Source organism: Andrena cerasifolii, chromosome 1 (genome assembly GCF_050908995.1).
Source record: "Andrena cerasifolii isolate SP2316 chromosome 1, iyAndCera1_principal, whole genome shotgun sequence".
Taxonomy (NCBI): domain Eukaryota; kingdom Metazoa; phylum Arthropoda; class Insecta; order Hymenoptera; family Andrenidae; genus Andrena; species Andrena cerasifolii.
This window is the reverse complement of record NC_135118.1, coordinates 6665055-6682489: the sequence shown is the minus strand read 5'-3', so window position 1 is coordinate 6682489 and position 17435 is coordinate 6665055. Positions and strand designations below refer to the sequence as shown.

The 17435-nt window shown below is 44.6% G+C and overlaps 1 protein-coding gene across 11 annotated transcripts in view; it reads right to left on the bottom strand.

Moving 5' to 3' along the window:
• The window catches only part of LOC143373994 (uncharacterized), a 146976-nt gene that overhangs the window by 122189 nt on the left and 7352 nt on the right, over positions 1 to 17435 (bottom strand). For 7 of the 11 annotated variants that reach the window (XR_013086593.1, XR_013086592.1, XM_076821776.1 and 4 more), the window contains exon 2: positions 1952 to 2093. The exons of the other annotated variants lie outside the window; for them this stretch is intronic. Coding sequence is in view for 5 of the 7 variants with exons in the window: in XM_076821776.1 (XP_076677891.1) it covers positions 1952 to 2093 (142 nt within the window). In the remaining 2 variants the exon portion in view is untranslated. The remainder of the gene's footprint in view (positions 1 to 1951; positions 2094 to 17435) is intronic. 11 annotated transcript variants of the gene reach the window in all.

The following is a 17435-nucleotide window of genomic DNA, read 5'->3' as shown; positions in this document are numbered from 1 at the left end:
AAAAAAAGTTTAATTTTGTTGGACAGTGTTATCGGTCGTCCTGTAGCAATCGCCGGCTCGTCCATCAGATTCCTCACGGGCGCCTCGTTATAGCATTCGATCGATTCATTCCACTCGGAGTGGCGACGTATTGTGCGTTTAAGCAAACAAGCTTGGAAACATTCAACGCGTCGAATTCCGTTGAATGGCCGCTTAATTCGCCACGCTCGGGCGAGGAGAGGAGGAACGAAATAACGCGGTTAGGACGAACTCTGGGAGCCGTACCGAATACACGGCGTACACCCCTTCCTCCTCACGTCCGACCGATCACCACGGGGATAGAAAAAGGTCTCGTCATCGCGGAGAAGAGGGCCTCCTCGATCATCCCCCCCCCCCCCGCCCCTGCGCCTCTCGTACGTCTGCTGTATAAATATCTCCTTCCTGCCTATAAAAGATACCCGTAATTACGGCGCCTTCGGGCAGAAACACGTCCAGACACTTCTGCCGAGTCGATACATCCCGTTGGACGTGGAGGAACGGGGTGGCGTCGGGCGCGGGGGATGTTCCACGGCGGCTCGAGAGCTGCTGCGGTTGCGTCACGCCGTGAGATCCGCGGATCAGAGTCCGTGGCACGTTCGTGGCCGCGAGAAAAAAAAAAGAAGGTAGAAGAGCGACGAGGAAACGATGGAATAATCATCCACCTCGAGCGGCTCGAAAGGAGCGTGACGCGGTAGGAACCGTTGTAACACGCGTGTCTCTTGAGGCGAGGGTTCGTCAGCCGGGACACTGGGATTAAGAGGACGTGGCACGGTGCTCTTTGTCGAGGAACGAGCCTCGTTTCGAGTAGTAATTTCGTATTTGGAATTTGTGGGAACCGTTTCTGGCGAATGCTATTGCCGATAGGGAAGCGATACGAACTTATAGTTAATTCGCTTCTTATTTGCTTGTCTTTGGAATTGAGGGGCCTAGCGGGAAGCAGACACATGCCACCGTTTTAGGATTTTAGAGGAGAAGCAAATTGAAGGAGAAATTGCTTTCATAGACAATGCGGTGCGAAATTGTAATTAGTTTAAATGGCACTTGAATTAGATGGTAAATGGCAACTACTATCAAATTTTGGCTGAAAAATTAATTTTATTAGGTCATGTGTCTCTGAGGAGCCGAGTGGGCCCTTTTTTCTACTACGCATTTGTTTCTTCTCAGCGCGAAGAAAATTCAATATGATCCTGCTCGGCGAAACGTCCTACAAGCTGTTATATCAGGAGGAGATAGAATTACACTGCATTGCAGGGACGAATTAATGGTACGAAGAAGTTGAAATTTATGCATAGGTATGTGGCATGTGCCTGTTTTCCACTAGGCTCCCCAATTCTAACGAAGTTGACATCGTTTTCACTTTGTGATTAGAGATTTTTGATAAGGTCACGCTTTCAGGAATGCTTCAGTTCGTTTTGATTTAAAAAAAACAGCATTCCATACTTAAATATTCATATCTACGGAATGTTATCTTCAGGATCAATAAACGATAAACGACCTGGAGGTGTCGTTACAGCCGCTTACTCTTCGGTTACATGTATCGCTAAAATATTTACACCGAGAGCAAGAGGCTGCGGATTAACCACCCCGACGGCTAATTGAGCGACAAAAGGGGCACAATGGGGCCCGCGGTTCGTGCTCCGTCACGCGTGAGAAGAGGCAGGGCTGTATATTTATTCAGATCGTTCCGCAAAATCGGCGGATCCGTGCAGCTGCCCTTTCCCCGCCACGTATTATACGAACGCCATCTGCATCTTTTTCGTGCGAATGCATGAATGCGGAATTGAAGTCGTGGGTGCCCCTCCCGGCGCGACACCAGCATCAAAAAGTTTTCAGGGCGGCGTCTCGGCTGCGGGAACACGCGAGCAGAGTGTCGTTTCCTCGAGATCGTCGCGCAATTTGGCCAACTTCTTTAAAATCTCTTCGTCGCCCTTACCTGACCCGACCTGGCTGCAATCGGGGAAACTTTTCCAGCTGGATCCCGTCGAAAGCCAATTTTGCGGTCCCGCGAAGCTGCAAACTTTCGATCCGCCATTTTTTCAGGATCTCCCGGGATCTCGGCAAATGATCTGTACTATCTGGAAAGAGATTGGTGGCGTTTTAAGCAGGATTCCGAAGAATAACAATGTCGTTTCAGCTATATAGTAACGACATGGTTGTACGGGGATGTATTCGTTCGTTTCGATTGCATTTCTATCTAAAAAAGAAAATAGCACCTAGAGACCAAGAAGTTAAAGCAACTTGGTTAAGTAGAAGGGTGGTTTCCACCTGTCGAATAAAAATTCGCATCCACAGAACCTGCCAAAAATAGTGTTACATTTTAATAAAATACTGAAATTATCAAGCTTTTAATGTCAACTAAAATCCATCACAGAACACCCTACGACTCTCTTCGTCGTCTGTAATAGCTCCTAATGAACACAGAGAGATCTTCTCTTTGATCACACTCCGGCTAACAAATATTGTTACATCGAAACAACGCGTAGCACCCGCTTTCACGCTTTAACCATCCTTAAACCGTGTTAGCGGTCCAGAATTAGTGGAGCAGCTCCCGCGTGGGCGCACATGCTAATTTTTCCCGCGAGTCTGGAGACCGTTAGATCCATAGAGGTTACTTACGACGCAGGTAAGTAGCGATGTAAGTGGTTGTAGACAACCGGGTCCCTGCGTCATAAGCAGCAGCCGCTGCCTAATGAAACTACAAATCTCTCCGCCCTTTAGGCACCACCTGTTCTTAGCGAACACATCCGCTCCCGCAACAACGCGCTTGCATGTGACACGCTGCTTATGAGGCCGGGTGGATTATTTCTCAGCCCGATTCCACACGCTGACGCCACGAAGGCGCCTTCAAGAAGGGCCTTCTTCCCTCCGGGCGCGACCCGTTGGCCGTTTACGCAGCGAATTCCTGCTTGGAAATTTGTAAGGGGTGCTTGGGACATGCTGCAGCGTCGCGAGTGTTCACGGATGCATTTCTCTGTGGGATTTAAAATACGAGGACTGACTTTGTGCCTCGGTGTATTCGGGGTGCTTGTAAACCCGCGGGCAGATCAGCTACTTTGAGAGGGAAGATTAGTAGGTACACCGAGGCATTAAGGGGGGAGCCTGGTGTAGCGGATCGAAGAAACCGATTTTTTTTTTTTGCATAAATCAATAGTTGAACGTCACGATAATATGCTCCCAAAGCAGCAAAACGAAATTCGAAAAATTAAAGCGGATATAGCCGATTTTGCTACGGAGCGCCAGGCTACCACACAACTTTAAATGCGTTTTTCTCGAAACGACAGTTTTACACTTTGCGGGCAATGTAACTCAAAAAATATTCAACCAATCGACTTGGCCTTGTGCACGGATATTTGTGAACATTTTCTTCATAGTACTAAGTTATTAGTATAATGATATTGTTTAAATAAATAACTTTTTTTTAGACATTTAAGGCAAAATTTCGTTGGAAACAGTGAACTTTTTATTCCAGAGGCCGCCATTTGTTCATTTTGCATCTTTTAAGTTTCAAATTTCTTCATTCTGTGCGTACACTCATGAACTAAAAGAAAATTGTTCGATTTTTGGTTTCAGATGAAACCAAAAGACGCTACGTTGCCCGCAGTGCAATAATTGCGTCGCCAACGAACTGGGCATAACTTTGTTATTTGCCGCTCTTTTTTAATCAATTTTTTTTTTTGTTATATACCTTAACCTGTTAATACAATATCCTGAAAGTTTCAGAAAGATCTATCCAATACTTTCTTTAAAAAAAAATCCCGAAAATGCCTCGATTTTCATTTAGTTACACCAGGCTCCCCCCTTAAGGGAAATATCAGATTAGGCAAGGTAAGTGATGAACTTGAATTGATGAATGTGTCGAAATTGCCCGACCGGCGCATTGGTACTGACTATTCAAGTAGCAAGATTCAAGACAATAGGTTCGAAACAGGGAGTGAGACAGTGGAACATAGCGCTGAACATGAAATTAAAATTAGTTCAAGTTCTTTATTATAGACTGCACGCAGATGTTTCACTTTGAAGGAGGGAACGAGCACAGGCCAGAGAAAATATCAACTTAAAATGCATTCAGGTTACATATAAATGTCGAACAGATGCTTCACTTTCGAAAAGGGGACATGTCAAAGAACGCCAAATTAAAAACAAAGTAAACAAACTAAAATCTGCTTACTTCTCCTAGCCTGCCACTTCTCAATCTGCACTGAGAAAACCAGAAGAATCAGTCGCAAACACAAAAAGTAATGTCGAAATACCAAACAAGGAACGAGGGCAACGATCAATAAAAGTATCGACCAACGGAGCATCTGCTATTCCCGTATTCCAGCGGCCTTTCGATTCTCACGCAATCGGTTCCGTGTCGCTGGGACTCGTTTCCCCGTATACATATCTCGTAAACAACCGGTTCGATGCGTCGAACAATAATAATTATTCGCGAATGATCGCGTTTCCAACCCCCCTCTCTCTTTCTCTCGCTTTCCCTCCCCTCCCCCCCCCCGTCCGTCTCTTTTTGTCGTTTGGTCGATCGGCCGAAAAGGGCGCGTAGGCGTGCATACATCCCGCGCGTAGCTGTTCGAGAGAGGTTTTACGTAGCCGCACCCGGCTCTCTATCGGCGGCGCCGCCGTTGTAAAACAATTATACGGTGTCGTTGGCCGCGAGCAATCGATATATCATCAATTCCCATTGTCATTGCCGGGCAATCCAGCGTGTCATGATTATTGTTTGCAGCCCGCGGGTACAATGAAACCGCCCCCTTCTGCGCGGCTCGTCCCTGTCGCTGTTCCCTGCGGAAAAGCGTGGGTGGATTTTACTCGGCAGTGGAACGCGGAACGGCGGCGAGGGGGTCGAGGGGGGCTGATAAACTGCACCCATTATCAACCGACGATTTCGTACTTTTCACGAACACGCTCGTTCCGCCCTTGCTTCCCCTTGCACTTCGTTGGTTTGTGTTCCCCTCCCTCTCTCCCACCCTTCGATGCTGTCTATGTTTATTTCTGTTTTTCTTGCACTGTTTCGGTCTCATATCGATCTTTCCAGATGTATGGTTTTGAGGGGGGTGGTAGTTTTTGTGTCGAAGCATCAAGTTCAAATATTTCGGGATGAGGCGGGTTTTGGGGAGAAATGCAGATTATGGAGGGGGATTAATTGATTTTGGAAGTTATAGAAGGAGGGATGTATTGACGAGTTCAGTGCTTCTGCTTCGCCCTCTTCAACTTTCTTTCGTGGTTGTCTTTTTGGATCCTTTCGTGTTCCTATCGTTTGTGATATTATTAATAATCGTTGCACCATTGTATTTATACCAATGTACACTCCAGACGATAATTGAAGTTCGATATCACAATAGGTATATTCCAGGAGCAACAAAATCCAAGTAACATTTCTTCATTCATTTTGTATCTACCTTCTCAAGCTTTCACTTGCAATATATTAACTTTTCACTTGCGATTATCCTCTTGGAAGGACCAGAGTATATTTCAGCACGTTCGTTATTAAGTAATTAATTCGAATAAAAATCACAAAAATTGAAAACTGAAAAACGTAGGGGAGACCGGGGCTAGTTGTTACAGGGGCAGGTTGTTACAAAGCAGTTTAAATTTTTTTCGCACGCGCTATCACTTCGACGATGAAGTGGCTGATGTGTTTCAACCATACACAGGTGTGTATGTTGTTTGTTTGTAGTCGGTTCACGCGTTGTCACTTTATTACAGTTTGTTTGTGTTTTCGGTACTAATAGTAACTTTTCTCTTTCTACTTCAATCTTTTCTACCGAACAGGCAGATAAATGTATGTAAATTAATATTACCACGTTTGAATCAGTGTTCCTTTAGCTACAGATTGGCAACAAGAACGTAAGAATACACCCAACTGGTATGAACTTATAGCTTTTTATACACAATGGTGTCAACCGGGGCAAGTTGTTACATACGAAAAGGGGCACGTTGTTACAGAGGGAAAGGGGCATATTGTTACATTGTATTTAGTAACTAATTTATTAATTTAATCCTTTAGTTACCACGAGTCACTATAGTGGTTTCCCGCTAAATGATTTTTTGGAACAGAACGCCACTATGGTGGCTCTCTTCCACATAATTTAGATAAAACTATAATCGAGGGGGAATCTCCTCAGAATAAAATAGTGTCCCAGTTTATAATTATTGATACGTCTGAACCGTCTACAAGTTTTGCCAACTCATGTCAACCACATGTAACTCCTGAACAAGTAAAACCGTATCCTGTAGCGGAAAAAAGACCACAATTGTACGAAGAAAGAAGATGAAATCAGAAATTTTAACGAACACGCCTGTAAGAGAATCCATACGTCAGGAACAACTGTTAAAAGAAAAAACGAAAAGTAACAAATCAAAACCTAAAAAGATTTTATTAAAAAGTTTTAGAAAGTAAACTGATGACATAAAAATAAAAAAAACATACAGTAAAGAAAAGGCAGATGAAAAATAAATCCACCACAAATAATAGACACTCCTCCTCCGAAGATGAAGAATGCGTTTGCTTGCACTGTCTCTCTCCTTTTTCAAATTCAAAGAGGGGCTCCACAAAGTGGTTTCAGTGCATGGAATGCAAAAAGTGGGCACATGAGAAGTGTGCAACACCGAAGAATCACTTTAATGTGTGCATTAATTGCGAGTCCCTGTATGAAACGGATGACGATAATTAGTGCAACTGACTTCAGTAGTTTTTATTATTTTCCAAATATATTTTTTATTGTATATTTATTGTAACAGATTCTTAATATTAATAAACTTGCTTTTGTTCAAGAAAATATAATTATATTATTCATAATAAGCCTCGTTTCGTAAAATTTAATTCTGTAACAACTTGCCCCGTATTGCGTAACAACTAGCCCCGAGTAGGGGCTAGTTGTTACAACATGTCTCGACTTTCAAAATGGCTTGTTTCAAAGCCATGGTTTTCGTTTAATTACATGCGATAGCGGTCATCGGTAGAGGAAAGAACGTACTTTAAATCAGAGTCATTGATAGTATTGAAAATGGAATGCAAAGAAAAATAAAAAATAAAAAACTGAAATGTGTAACAACTAGCCCCGGTCTCCCCTACTTCTTCCCTCCTCACAAACCACCCCCCTTAACTTCCTCCAGCCACCAAAATCGACGACTTGAACGACGCAGCAGCAGAGCGTCAGAAGAGCCTGCGTCCCTGGGTGCCATTCCGAACACAGCGAATTTCCTCCGAAGTCGACGGGGCGATCGTGAATTAATGCCGCGCGCGTACACGCGAGCCACGCGAAAAGTGAATAGCACGGTCGGCATTAGTATGCATTAATGTCGATTGCAGCCACGCTCGAATCGCCGACAGTCACGAACGGTTGCTCCCTTTTCAAGTTCGAGCGCGCCGGATACACAGGGTAAAGCGCAGGCCATTGGCCGTTAGAAATTTGAAGTGTCTATAAACGTTACGGCCGTGTCCAGCTTCCTATCACCGGCTTCCCTGGGCCGGATGATGGAGCTCTGTCCAGCGAGTGGTCGAACATACGCGGCGCGAATATAAATCAATAGCGCGGGGCCGGACGGTGGAGGGCAAGCTTGTTTTAATGCCTCGGCCCGCGGAAAGACGACGTCGGTACGAGAGGAGAATAAATGCGCGAGCGGTGGGTGTGGCAGGGCGCAGCGAGAAAAACCCGATGGATCGTAAAATGATTAATTGGATGAGTTTCCGGGACGAGCGCTACGCGGCGTGCGGAGCCTTGTTTGCCCGGGGGGCAGTAAAACTCTGTTTGCGCCGTTTCGAAATGGACGCCGGCGATGATGATTCCGTGGCCACGTAAACGAGATCGCCGCTTTTAAGACGCTTAATTCAATCGTCCTGCCGCAGCTGGAACGTTCCGAGCACACACGTCGTAAAACCGTGAACGCGGCTGGCACTGGTCGGGATCGTAAATGACTCATAATGCCGGAGTGGATGTCGTGGCGCGGCAAGTGCCGTTTCGGGGACAGGACCCGATGACGAAGGGTAGTTGGCTCTTCCTGTGTAGGTACTTTCTTCTGCGCCATGTAACGAGTAACTATGGCAGAGTGGGGCAGGAGAAGTTGGATGAAGTGAATTTTTTTTATAAATTCATGTCGAGTGACTTTGTCGCAGTGGACGAGGTATAGCAAGGGTCCTGTGCGTTCTCGTCGCCACCCCTGTAGCCCTAAGAATTTCGAAGAAGACACCGATCCTGACCCGAGCAATTTCCGTCAGGCTCGGATCCTTGAATAATAGCTCGGCGAGGGACACGATGACGAATAACGTTCGGGAAGGGCAGGAGCGAGAGGACGACTACTCTACAGCCGCAGAGATGCGATTCCTCCTGGCGAGCAGCTGACGAGACGTTTCCTACATGACGGTGAAAGCCGTGGGGCTCTCTTTATCTCGTCGCCTCCGTCGTCGTCGGTGGCTGGAGACGCGGGGCATCAAATATTCAAGATTTCGCCCGATGGCGTCAGCCACGCCTGTCACACCTCGCGTTACACAGGTTTCCACCCCCCTGGCTGCCAGCCATTTAGCTGATTTAGCGACTGCGAGAGTGGAACACCCTCCACTTTTCCGGCTCTCAGCGTGTTCCGCGTGCCGTGACACGCGAATCGAATTTGTCAAAGATGCCGTCCTCTGCCTACTTATGCCATTTTCTCCCTTCCACCCTTATTCCGCTCTGCTCTTCGCTAGCTATCCCCGCCTCCCTTTCCTTCCATCCTCGCGCCTTCATCCAGCTACCCGCCGTGCTATCCGAAGAATAAAGCAGCTGTCGACGCCGCGTACACTCGTCGGGACGCTGAACCATCGGCTCCCACTGGATCCTCTTGCCGTGAGAGCAATGATCGATGACACGTACGGGGAACGGAGATGGAAGTTCATTAGCATCGGACACGTAAAGACTCTTCTGAGGAGGAAGACAGAAATGCTCCTGGCCACCAGCCGGGGCTGATAACCACACTTCGGTGGATCGTTTAACCTGGAATCGTTCTTACTTTCCGATGTTTCGCGCGAGACGATACTTTGCCAGGTGGGGCATTAAGAGTGTTTCTCTTCTTATGCTCTCTTAATAGAAAAATAATTTCCCTCTCGAAATCGAGAATAGGCTATCTTGGGTATTCAGTTCAATAAAATGATTTAAATTCGATAGTCATTCCTTGCGAAGAGATAAGGATTCAATATAATTCCATTAGAGTTAGGGTTGCAGCTGCTATTTAATCAGCAGTGGTAAGAATGAAATAAAATGTGGTCGGTGCCATATCATTATACACTCTCTGTCCAATAATGCTTAATAGGGTAAAGGCAGGTAATATGGAACAGCAGGTAATATGGAACTTCGTAATATTTCGGTAAATAAATAACGAACTCTTCTGGTAATTGTCTATACTGGATTCCTAGGCACAATAGACGATGATAAGGTGAATGTTCCAATTTCTGATCATGTTCCCATTTCTGCTCATTTCGTATTTTTCTTATTATTATAAGCGCCACGTTTGTACTATAGTTACAACAATATAATTCTAAATTATTTGAACATTTACGCGAGTATTGCACGAGCATGGTGCTAATCAAAGTGCAGCATAAGATACGAAAAACTTTTAAAATGATAGACTCATGATTTTTCGACCGTGTTTTAGCTGGTTGTGGTAGGGAACAGGGTCACTATTAGTATTCGATAATTGGGCAGAGAATAGTTTTTGCAGTAAACGTTCTTATTTAATAACAAACGCAGATACCACAATGTGTTCTGGATTTAGGTTTTTTACTATTTTTGATTATTTTAAGTAGAAAACAGGTGATTAGGATTAGGGTCAAGTGTCCGCATTTCTACTCACCAAAATTTTAGCAACATAATCTCAAAATTCAATATATGCTGTAACCTCTATTTCTATTCGAAGGCATTTTAATTTTTGTTTATCCATTATTTTATACTTTACTGTTGTGTTATGAAACATTTCCATAAAAGATGTAACTTATTTTAACCTGAAAAGGCAACATATTATGTGAGTAGAAAGTGGTACAAATGGTGAATTGAAATACATACATTGCTATTTTTCGTGAGCAGAAATGCGGACATTTAGAGCATTATATTTAATTACAAATTACTAGTAGTTAAACATCTTGAAATATCTTTCTTAAATAGTTTTCGACTGGTTGATTTATTATTAAAGAATTAATCAAATACTCTGCAAATTTTGATCGCAAACAAATTTTTTACACCTGCTTTCTGACGAGTAACCTTTTAAATGAGCAGAAATTGGGACATTCACCTTACTGACAATTATTGAGCACTAGTCGAACATCCATCACTGAAAGAGAAACGTTTATATTTTTCGTGGTGTGTAAAAGTTTCTGAAGAGTGCATCAAACAGTTAAGTATTGTAGTGAAGGTAAGTTACAAAGTATTATTCTGGTATAATCTATTATTACATATGTGTGTTCTTGATTATTCAACAATAGTTTACCACAAAATTACTTTCTCCTTAGTATATTTCTTAATTTCTTATCGGAACATGTGTGTATGTAATATGGAACATACCGACTAACATACATGAAGTCGACTTTGCGATGGTAATTATAAAAATGATGACAATGAAAAGTGGACCCAATCTATTCGCTGCTTTTAGTGGGCATACGAAGAATGTGGGGCTTCCGACGTATTATTCACGTGCCCAACGTGGAGGAGATGCAGAAAGCAGAAACAAATTCCAAAAATGATGTATATTTGTTTATTTGTACCTTCTAGTTAATAAATCTTCATTTTTATTAAGAAAAGTAAAGATTTTTCAGTTTTCTTTACAAATTTCCTAGGTGTTCCACATTAGGTACCATTTTTTTCAAACAGCTGATTTTCACTCCTTTCGTTTTTTCTACTTTAATTGGAAATCAATTAGATATATTTTACATTTGACGATGTAAATATAATTACACATTAGTTCCTCCGTCCCCTCGTGTCAGTTTTATTAAAAAAAAAAAAATTCCCCTACTTTTGACAAGCTTTTAAAATCAGGTGTTCCATATTACCAGCCTTTACCCTACACCACAGATTCCACACAAAAAAAGAAACTAATGCGTCCACGAAATATCTTCAACACATCCATCCCCATAAAATGGTCCTATCATCTATAATAGCGCAAATTGCACAATCAGCCGTGAGATTCCGCAGACAGCGCGCACAATGGGCAATAACGAAGACAATCCATCAATTGAAATCCCGAAATTCCATAATCTCCATACAAAACCTTGCCACGAGCAGAAATATATATATTCACTGCCTCTCAACGCGCGCGCGCAGCAGAATCATCCAGTCACGATCCTTAACTGGAATAATTGGATGAGTGTAATCTCCGATAGCCGTAAAATCGTGAATAACAACCGTGGCCATTATTCCAAAGCAACACTGGTAAGATGACGCCGCGAGTCGAACGGTCGAGCTGTCTGCGTGGATTCACCGTGGCCATGTTCGTCGCGTCTAAATACCTTTAATCGCGATCCGCGTGGAAGCATGCGCGGAGCATTGGCCCGATTCTGTCGCCCGCTCCGCGATCTCACGCGCAACAGCTACACGCTGGACCGGCTATCCGCGGGGCGACTTAACAGACGAGATTAACGTTCAAAGGATTCCTCGATCGGCGCCACGATATAATCGGATCAACGTCCACTAACGCGCGATCGAGCCGGTCCTTGAGGTGAATCAGAAGCGGCGTTTCAACGGGCAGAAATTAAGTTCCACAGAGAGAACCGGTGACACTCGCGACCGTCTCTTGCCTGTCGCTTCGAATCACCCGTTTATATTAATATTCGACCGAATAATATTAATTCCCAGTCACCGTTACCGATCGACCTCGTTAAGCCATTTAGTAATAAATGTCTTTTAAATCTCTTTTCCTCAATGCGATGGCAGGCTCACAGAAATAAAATAGACGTTCGAGATACGCCATCGAATTTGCTACTCGACTTGATGGATCGTCCACCACTTAAAGATGGACTTCAGCTGTAATTCATCCCCCTCGTGCACCAGCACACGTACTCCCGTCTTTCCTAGCCGATCAGCATACATATTTGTATGCACTTGCGCTCGCGGGTGAAAACGAGTTCTAAACGATGGGTAATTTGAGAAGAGACTGATCCAACGAGCCAGTGGTGCCACCCCCGTGGCTCATAGCAGAGGCGAGTATTATACGCGGGGCTCTGCGTACATAAAAGGGGGCGACGAGCTACGGCTACGTAAGTAATATAGGGGCGACCCTTCCGCACAAGGGTTGTATTCTAAGAGGGCATGAATTTGGCCGAGCCTGCCGACCCCCGTTGCACCCGCCGCCCTCTGCTCTCTTCTTCCAGCGGGACGTTTTGCGTTGCATAAGTAACGCCGCCAACCCCTCCACCCTCCACTGTAAACCGTGCTTATTTGCCCCGGCGGAGCGAGCGAGCTCGGCCTGAAAATAGGCGGACGAGACCATTTGTCGAGCGTGCGTCACTTGCTCCACTGACGGCTGCCACTGGAAAAATGTCTACGAGCCACTACCAGAGGCTTCAGGGTGTAAGCTGTGTCCTAGCCGGGGGAATATTCCCGGCGTCTCGCCAGCATTGTAGTTATGTAGTTTTGTCAGGGCTCTTAGGACATAACGATCGTACGACTCATATTTGCTGAACCTGCTAACCGGGAAGAGGAGCTAACTCGTCCTCGGGAAATGCCTTTGCATTGGGGAAGAGTTTTTCTCGGAACTGCGACGTGCCTCAAATGGCGATGGAATATGGATACTTCGTGGTCACTCGATTTAGTTGAGCGATGAGGAGCAGAGGATAAGAGACGTGAGATAGTTAGCTTGTAGAACTACGCAAATGAGGCAATAAGAATGGCACTTACAAGGAGAGTATTTTAAGTGTCCGCCTCCGATCATTTTGATTTTTAAATATGTTATAGAGGACCGAAAAATAAGAAATACGTGTTTTTTATTTTTCCCCGTTTTCATATTTGGGGGGTGAAAACTGCGTTCAAAGTTAGGGTTGCAAAATCATAACAATTTTTTATGTATTATTTAAACAAATGGACTTTTTGAAAATCTGGTGATGCAGTCATATTTCGCATTTAAAGACACAAAATTCGTCCATTGACACTATTCCCCTATCTCTAATAGTTCTCGAGATATTCCACAAAAATGATTTTTCAACCCTAACTTTGAACGGCAGTGTTCACCCCCAAATGTGAAAACGGGGAAAAATAAAAAAACACGTATTTCTTATTTTTCGGTCCTCTATAACATATCCCAAAATCAAAATGATCGGAGGCGGACACCTAAAATACTCTCCTTGTTAGTGAGGACGACACAAGAGGAGTGAATATGTCATAGCGATATACATGTGTAGTAGTTTCCGTGGACCAAACATGGAATTCGACTGCAATTACCATTCTCAAGTTTTCTAATTTATCAGTTGACTAATCAATGATAGTTTAAAGTAGCTTCTTCAATAATTCTACAGGAAGGTTATTCCGAAAAAAATTAATTATTTCTCTAAATTGAGATGTAGCGTATACTATCGACTTTCCATCGACTGAACTGCAGTTTAATGCTCGATAGCATCGACCACTGTTTAAGTATTATATCCACTCCATGCGCAATTAACAAATATTCGCGATCCCATATAAGCTCATGGCATTTACGACATCCACTAAACTGTCGATCGGCAAAAAGTGGATGGTATGCGCGAGGCTTAATTAAAAACGTACAGTAAGACTTGCGCAGCTAGTTGGCTGGTGTCTACGAGGGCAGAGTAAGTTGAAGCTCGAGCATGTGGAAGCGTTTCCAATGAATGGACGAGTCCTGGAGGGTTGGTAATTAGTCTGTTTTTCGTCCGCGACTTCGAAAGTAACGGGAAACTATAAATCGAGACGCTGTTCTGGAATTTTAATCGCGACCGACCGGTAAATTTGCCTACCCCTTTTTTCGCCAAGAGACGCTGTTAATTGGAGTACACCTGTTAGACCGCCTAGCCGAGCGAGTAATTTAAATTCCGTGTGAAAAGTCGTGAAAGAGAGAGATCGGCTCGAAGCCGTACCGCGAAACTGGTTGCGTCCGTGGGACAGGAAAATTTCATCGATCAACAAGGCATCGGCGAGATTCGAACGTCGATACGGTCACGTCGATCGTCCTGCTGCTAATTGGATGTTTTTAGAGTAATTTCATGTGACTCGTTTTATGGATGTATTAAGTGCTGTAATAAATGTAATTCTGAGTTACAGCCCGTGTATTTTATTGATTTTTGATAAATACTATGTTGACGTGTTATATTCCAGGGAAACCGGGGCTATTATTTGGGCTGCTTGTACTCGGGTTGCATAGGGATATAAGCAACAGTTTTGAAATGTTTTTTCAGTACCGCCATGATCGATTCATAATTGGGTCTAGTTGGGCAGACAGCTACCAATCCTCCAAGTAACAAAAAATTAGTTAAACGAAGTATGATCTCATAATTTTGTGATCTTTATTTTGCAAAAAATTACCAACCCATAGATTGATAAAAGTACCAAGTTGCATTTTAGGCTTAAGAAACAAAAGCTACAGAAAATTTAAAATAATATTAATTACACTACTCACTATTAAACATTCCATTATTAAACTTTGTAAAAAAATAACAAGAAATAAAACTATTTTTCTTTATCAATTAAAATCTTCAGACTAAATTTACCTACTCAGTTTCAGATCGTTGAGGGTTGATACTTTTCTGCGTAACTAACAATAAGTAGGCCTTATTCCTACTACATAGATTGTCCCATTTACCTTTTTCTACGATTTCGATATATTCCTCGAATCGGGGTCCCGAAATCCTAAAGTATAAACATGCAGGGCGTCCTAAACCCGCAAGAATCTTTCGAACAACATTGAAATAGCTATTTGAACAAAGCCAAGAATATCCCAAGGTTCAACAGAGAGATCACAAGTATCAAACTCTGACATTTATCTTTGAACTAACGGTACACGGTCCAATATTGTTAATCCCCGTAGGTAATAAGGAACGACTCTAAGTCTGCGTCACGGTTCGACACGCGGGAGTTACGAACGGCGTGGAAAACTAACGAAGACCCGAGGACGTTTTATCCAAACGGGACGAACGGCGTATAAACGACCTATTAACACGAACGAACGCGAATCAGTACCGGTCCACTGTGAAAATTTAATCCCGCCGAAGCGCCATAGCGAGGTGAACGTATGATAATTCGACGCGACGAAATACAAAACCCCGCGTCCGACGAGAATACGAAATGAACTGGCGCAATTACGGCGCGCGGTTACGATCTATCGAGCTGACGTCCAAGATGCGTTCGACATTAAGCGAGCCTCCGCAGCGCGATATTTCCACGCGTACAGGGACAGCATCGTCTCACGGAAGCCTGATCAATTTCCAGGACTTCCAGGGGCGCGATTAGAGCTCGCCAGCCCCGAAGAGGAACTCGACCGAACCGTTCCCAGGGAGCAGGAACCAGAATATCTGTTCACGGTTCGACAAGCTGGAGACGCGACACACAGAAGTGGGCTCGAGTCAGCCTTATTTCTCAAACCCCCCCGCCGTTATACATTCACACCTACCGAGAAGAATCAAGCCCCCTCAGGTAGAGGGAAAGGTTAATTCCCGGCTCGATTCGGATGCCCGTTTCGAGAAAGCAAATAGTCGACCAACTTACCCGTCCAATTTCGTTCACGGCTAGACTACGGTGGGATCCGTGGAGCCACGGGTGTCGAGGGGGGGAAAAAAGGGAGAACAAGAGGGACCCCAGCGACTTCGAAAAAGGCAAGGTGGGAGTGTTGGCGAGGCGGAGGAGAGGTGAAAAGCGGTGGTAGCGTGTAAACATGTTTTTAACAGATCGATCCACGGGACCCACAGCCCCGGCGTCGGTACCCTCCCCCTGACAGTCAGACAGTCTTTCAGGTTCCTGAGTGACAGTCCGCCTTCTCCTTGACAAGCTAATACCAACCTACGTCCGTACGCACAATAAAAGACGGGTAAGAGAGGAGAGGGGAGGCTCTAGCGTCTCGCTGGCCGTCCCCGCCTCGTCGTTCTGCCAGAGACGTGTTAATCAAAATGTTAGACAAGCCACTTACACGGGCACCGTGACGTTCCCATTTAGCCAGGGGGGACGTGCTCGATACCTGGATCTCGTGAGCAACGATAACGCCTGCTAATTAATAGTTATTACAAATGGCGGGGCGCGATCATCCTCCGCTCCGCAGGATCTTGCCTTTTTTGCGTGCACGCCAGCCTCGCGTGATTATCAGCGTCCATCGGTATCCTTTTGTTTGAACGTCATCCAGTGCCTCGTACGACCTGGATATACCCGTATCGGGGGTAATTGATCTACAGCTGTACGACGTGCACAGGGTGTTCCTTAAATTTGAATTCTCGTGCCCGAGGGATGGTTGCGAAGGTGCATCGTTCGCGGATTGCAAATTTGATGGAGGGTCGACGAGTGAACGCGTGGTCGGTTTTGTGGAGTTTATCGATGCAGTTGAGTCGGTTACGTTTGATTCTGTAATGTGGAGTGGATTGTTTTTCTTTAGATGCAGATGATACTAAATAGTGGAGAGTGGAGTTGAAGGAAGAGCTGTTTTAATCTGTGGGTGGATGTAGGTTGAAAAGTCAAATACATATTCAGTTGGAGAAATCAGGGCCCGATCTAGGAGGGCGCAAGCTGGGCAACTGCCCAAAGCAGCAAATTTGGTTAATTGGTACTTCATGAGTATTACATTTTTTATCAAACAAAAGGGTTTTGTTATTCAACAAGTACCTAGGAAAAGTTTCACTCACTGCCAAAAATTATATTTTAAAATAATTATTTATAAAGAGCGGTAAGGATGATTTTTGTTCAGGGAGGAGGAAGAGCTAGATCTGCTCTGGGGGAAATTAATTGAGATGGGGACTTGGCGAGTTAAGCTCGCCGCTAACCAATGCATACTATTTCGTTAATCAGGTGTACGTGGGCAAATATCAAAAACCCAGTCCTCGTTAAATGTAGGAGAGCACAGTAGTTCTTCAAACGCGATTTCCTCAAAAAAAATTAAGACTCTCCGTGGAGATTTTGATTTATTTTTGCAGAAGGAATAATTCCACCTCCTTTACCACCGTATCCTGCATAGTACACAGGTGAATGATAAACAGTGGCTGCAGCGCAAAGGCAAAGGTAGCCAATAACCGTAGCAGGGGACGCGCGGACACGGTCGAAAGGAAGAATGGACGACAAAGCACGAAAGAAGGAAAGAAGCTGCTGTGGGAGGACCCCGGGAGTGCAGATGAAGAGGTCGACGACGCCCCAAGGTATGCAGCCCAGCGAACTTGGCCGCGCGGATAGTAGCAAAACAAGCATCCCTCCCCGCGCCAGCCTCTTTCCCTCTTTTTCACGGTGCCCCCCGTCTCGTCTCGGTTTCGCCGTGTTTGC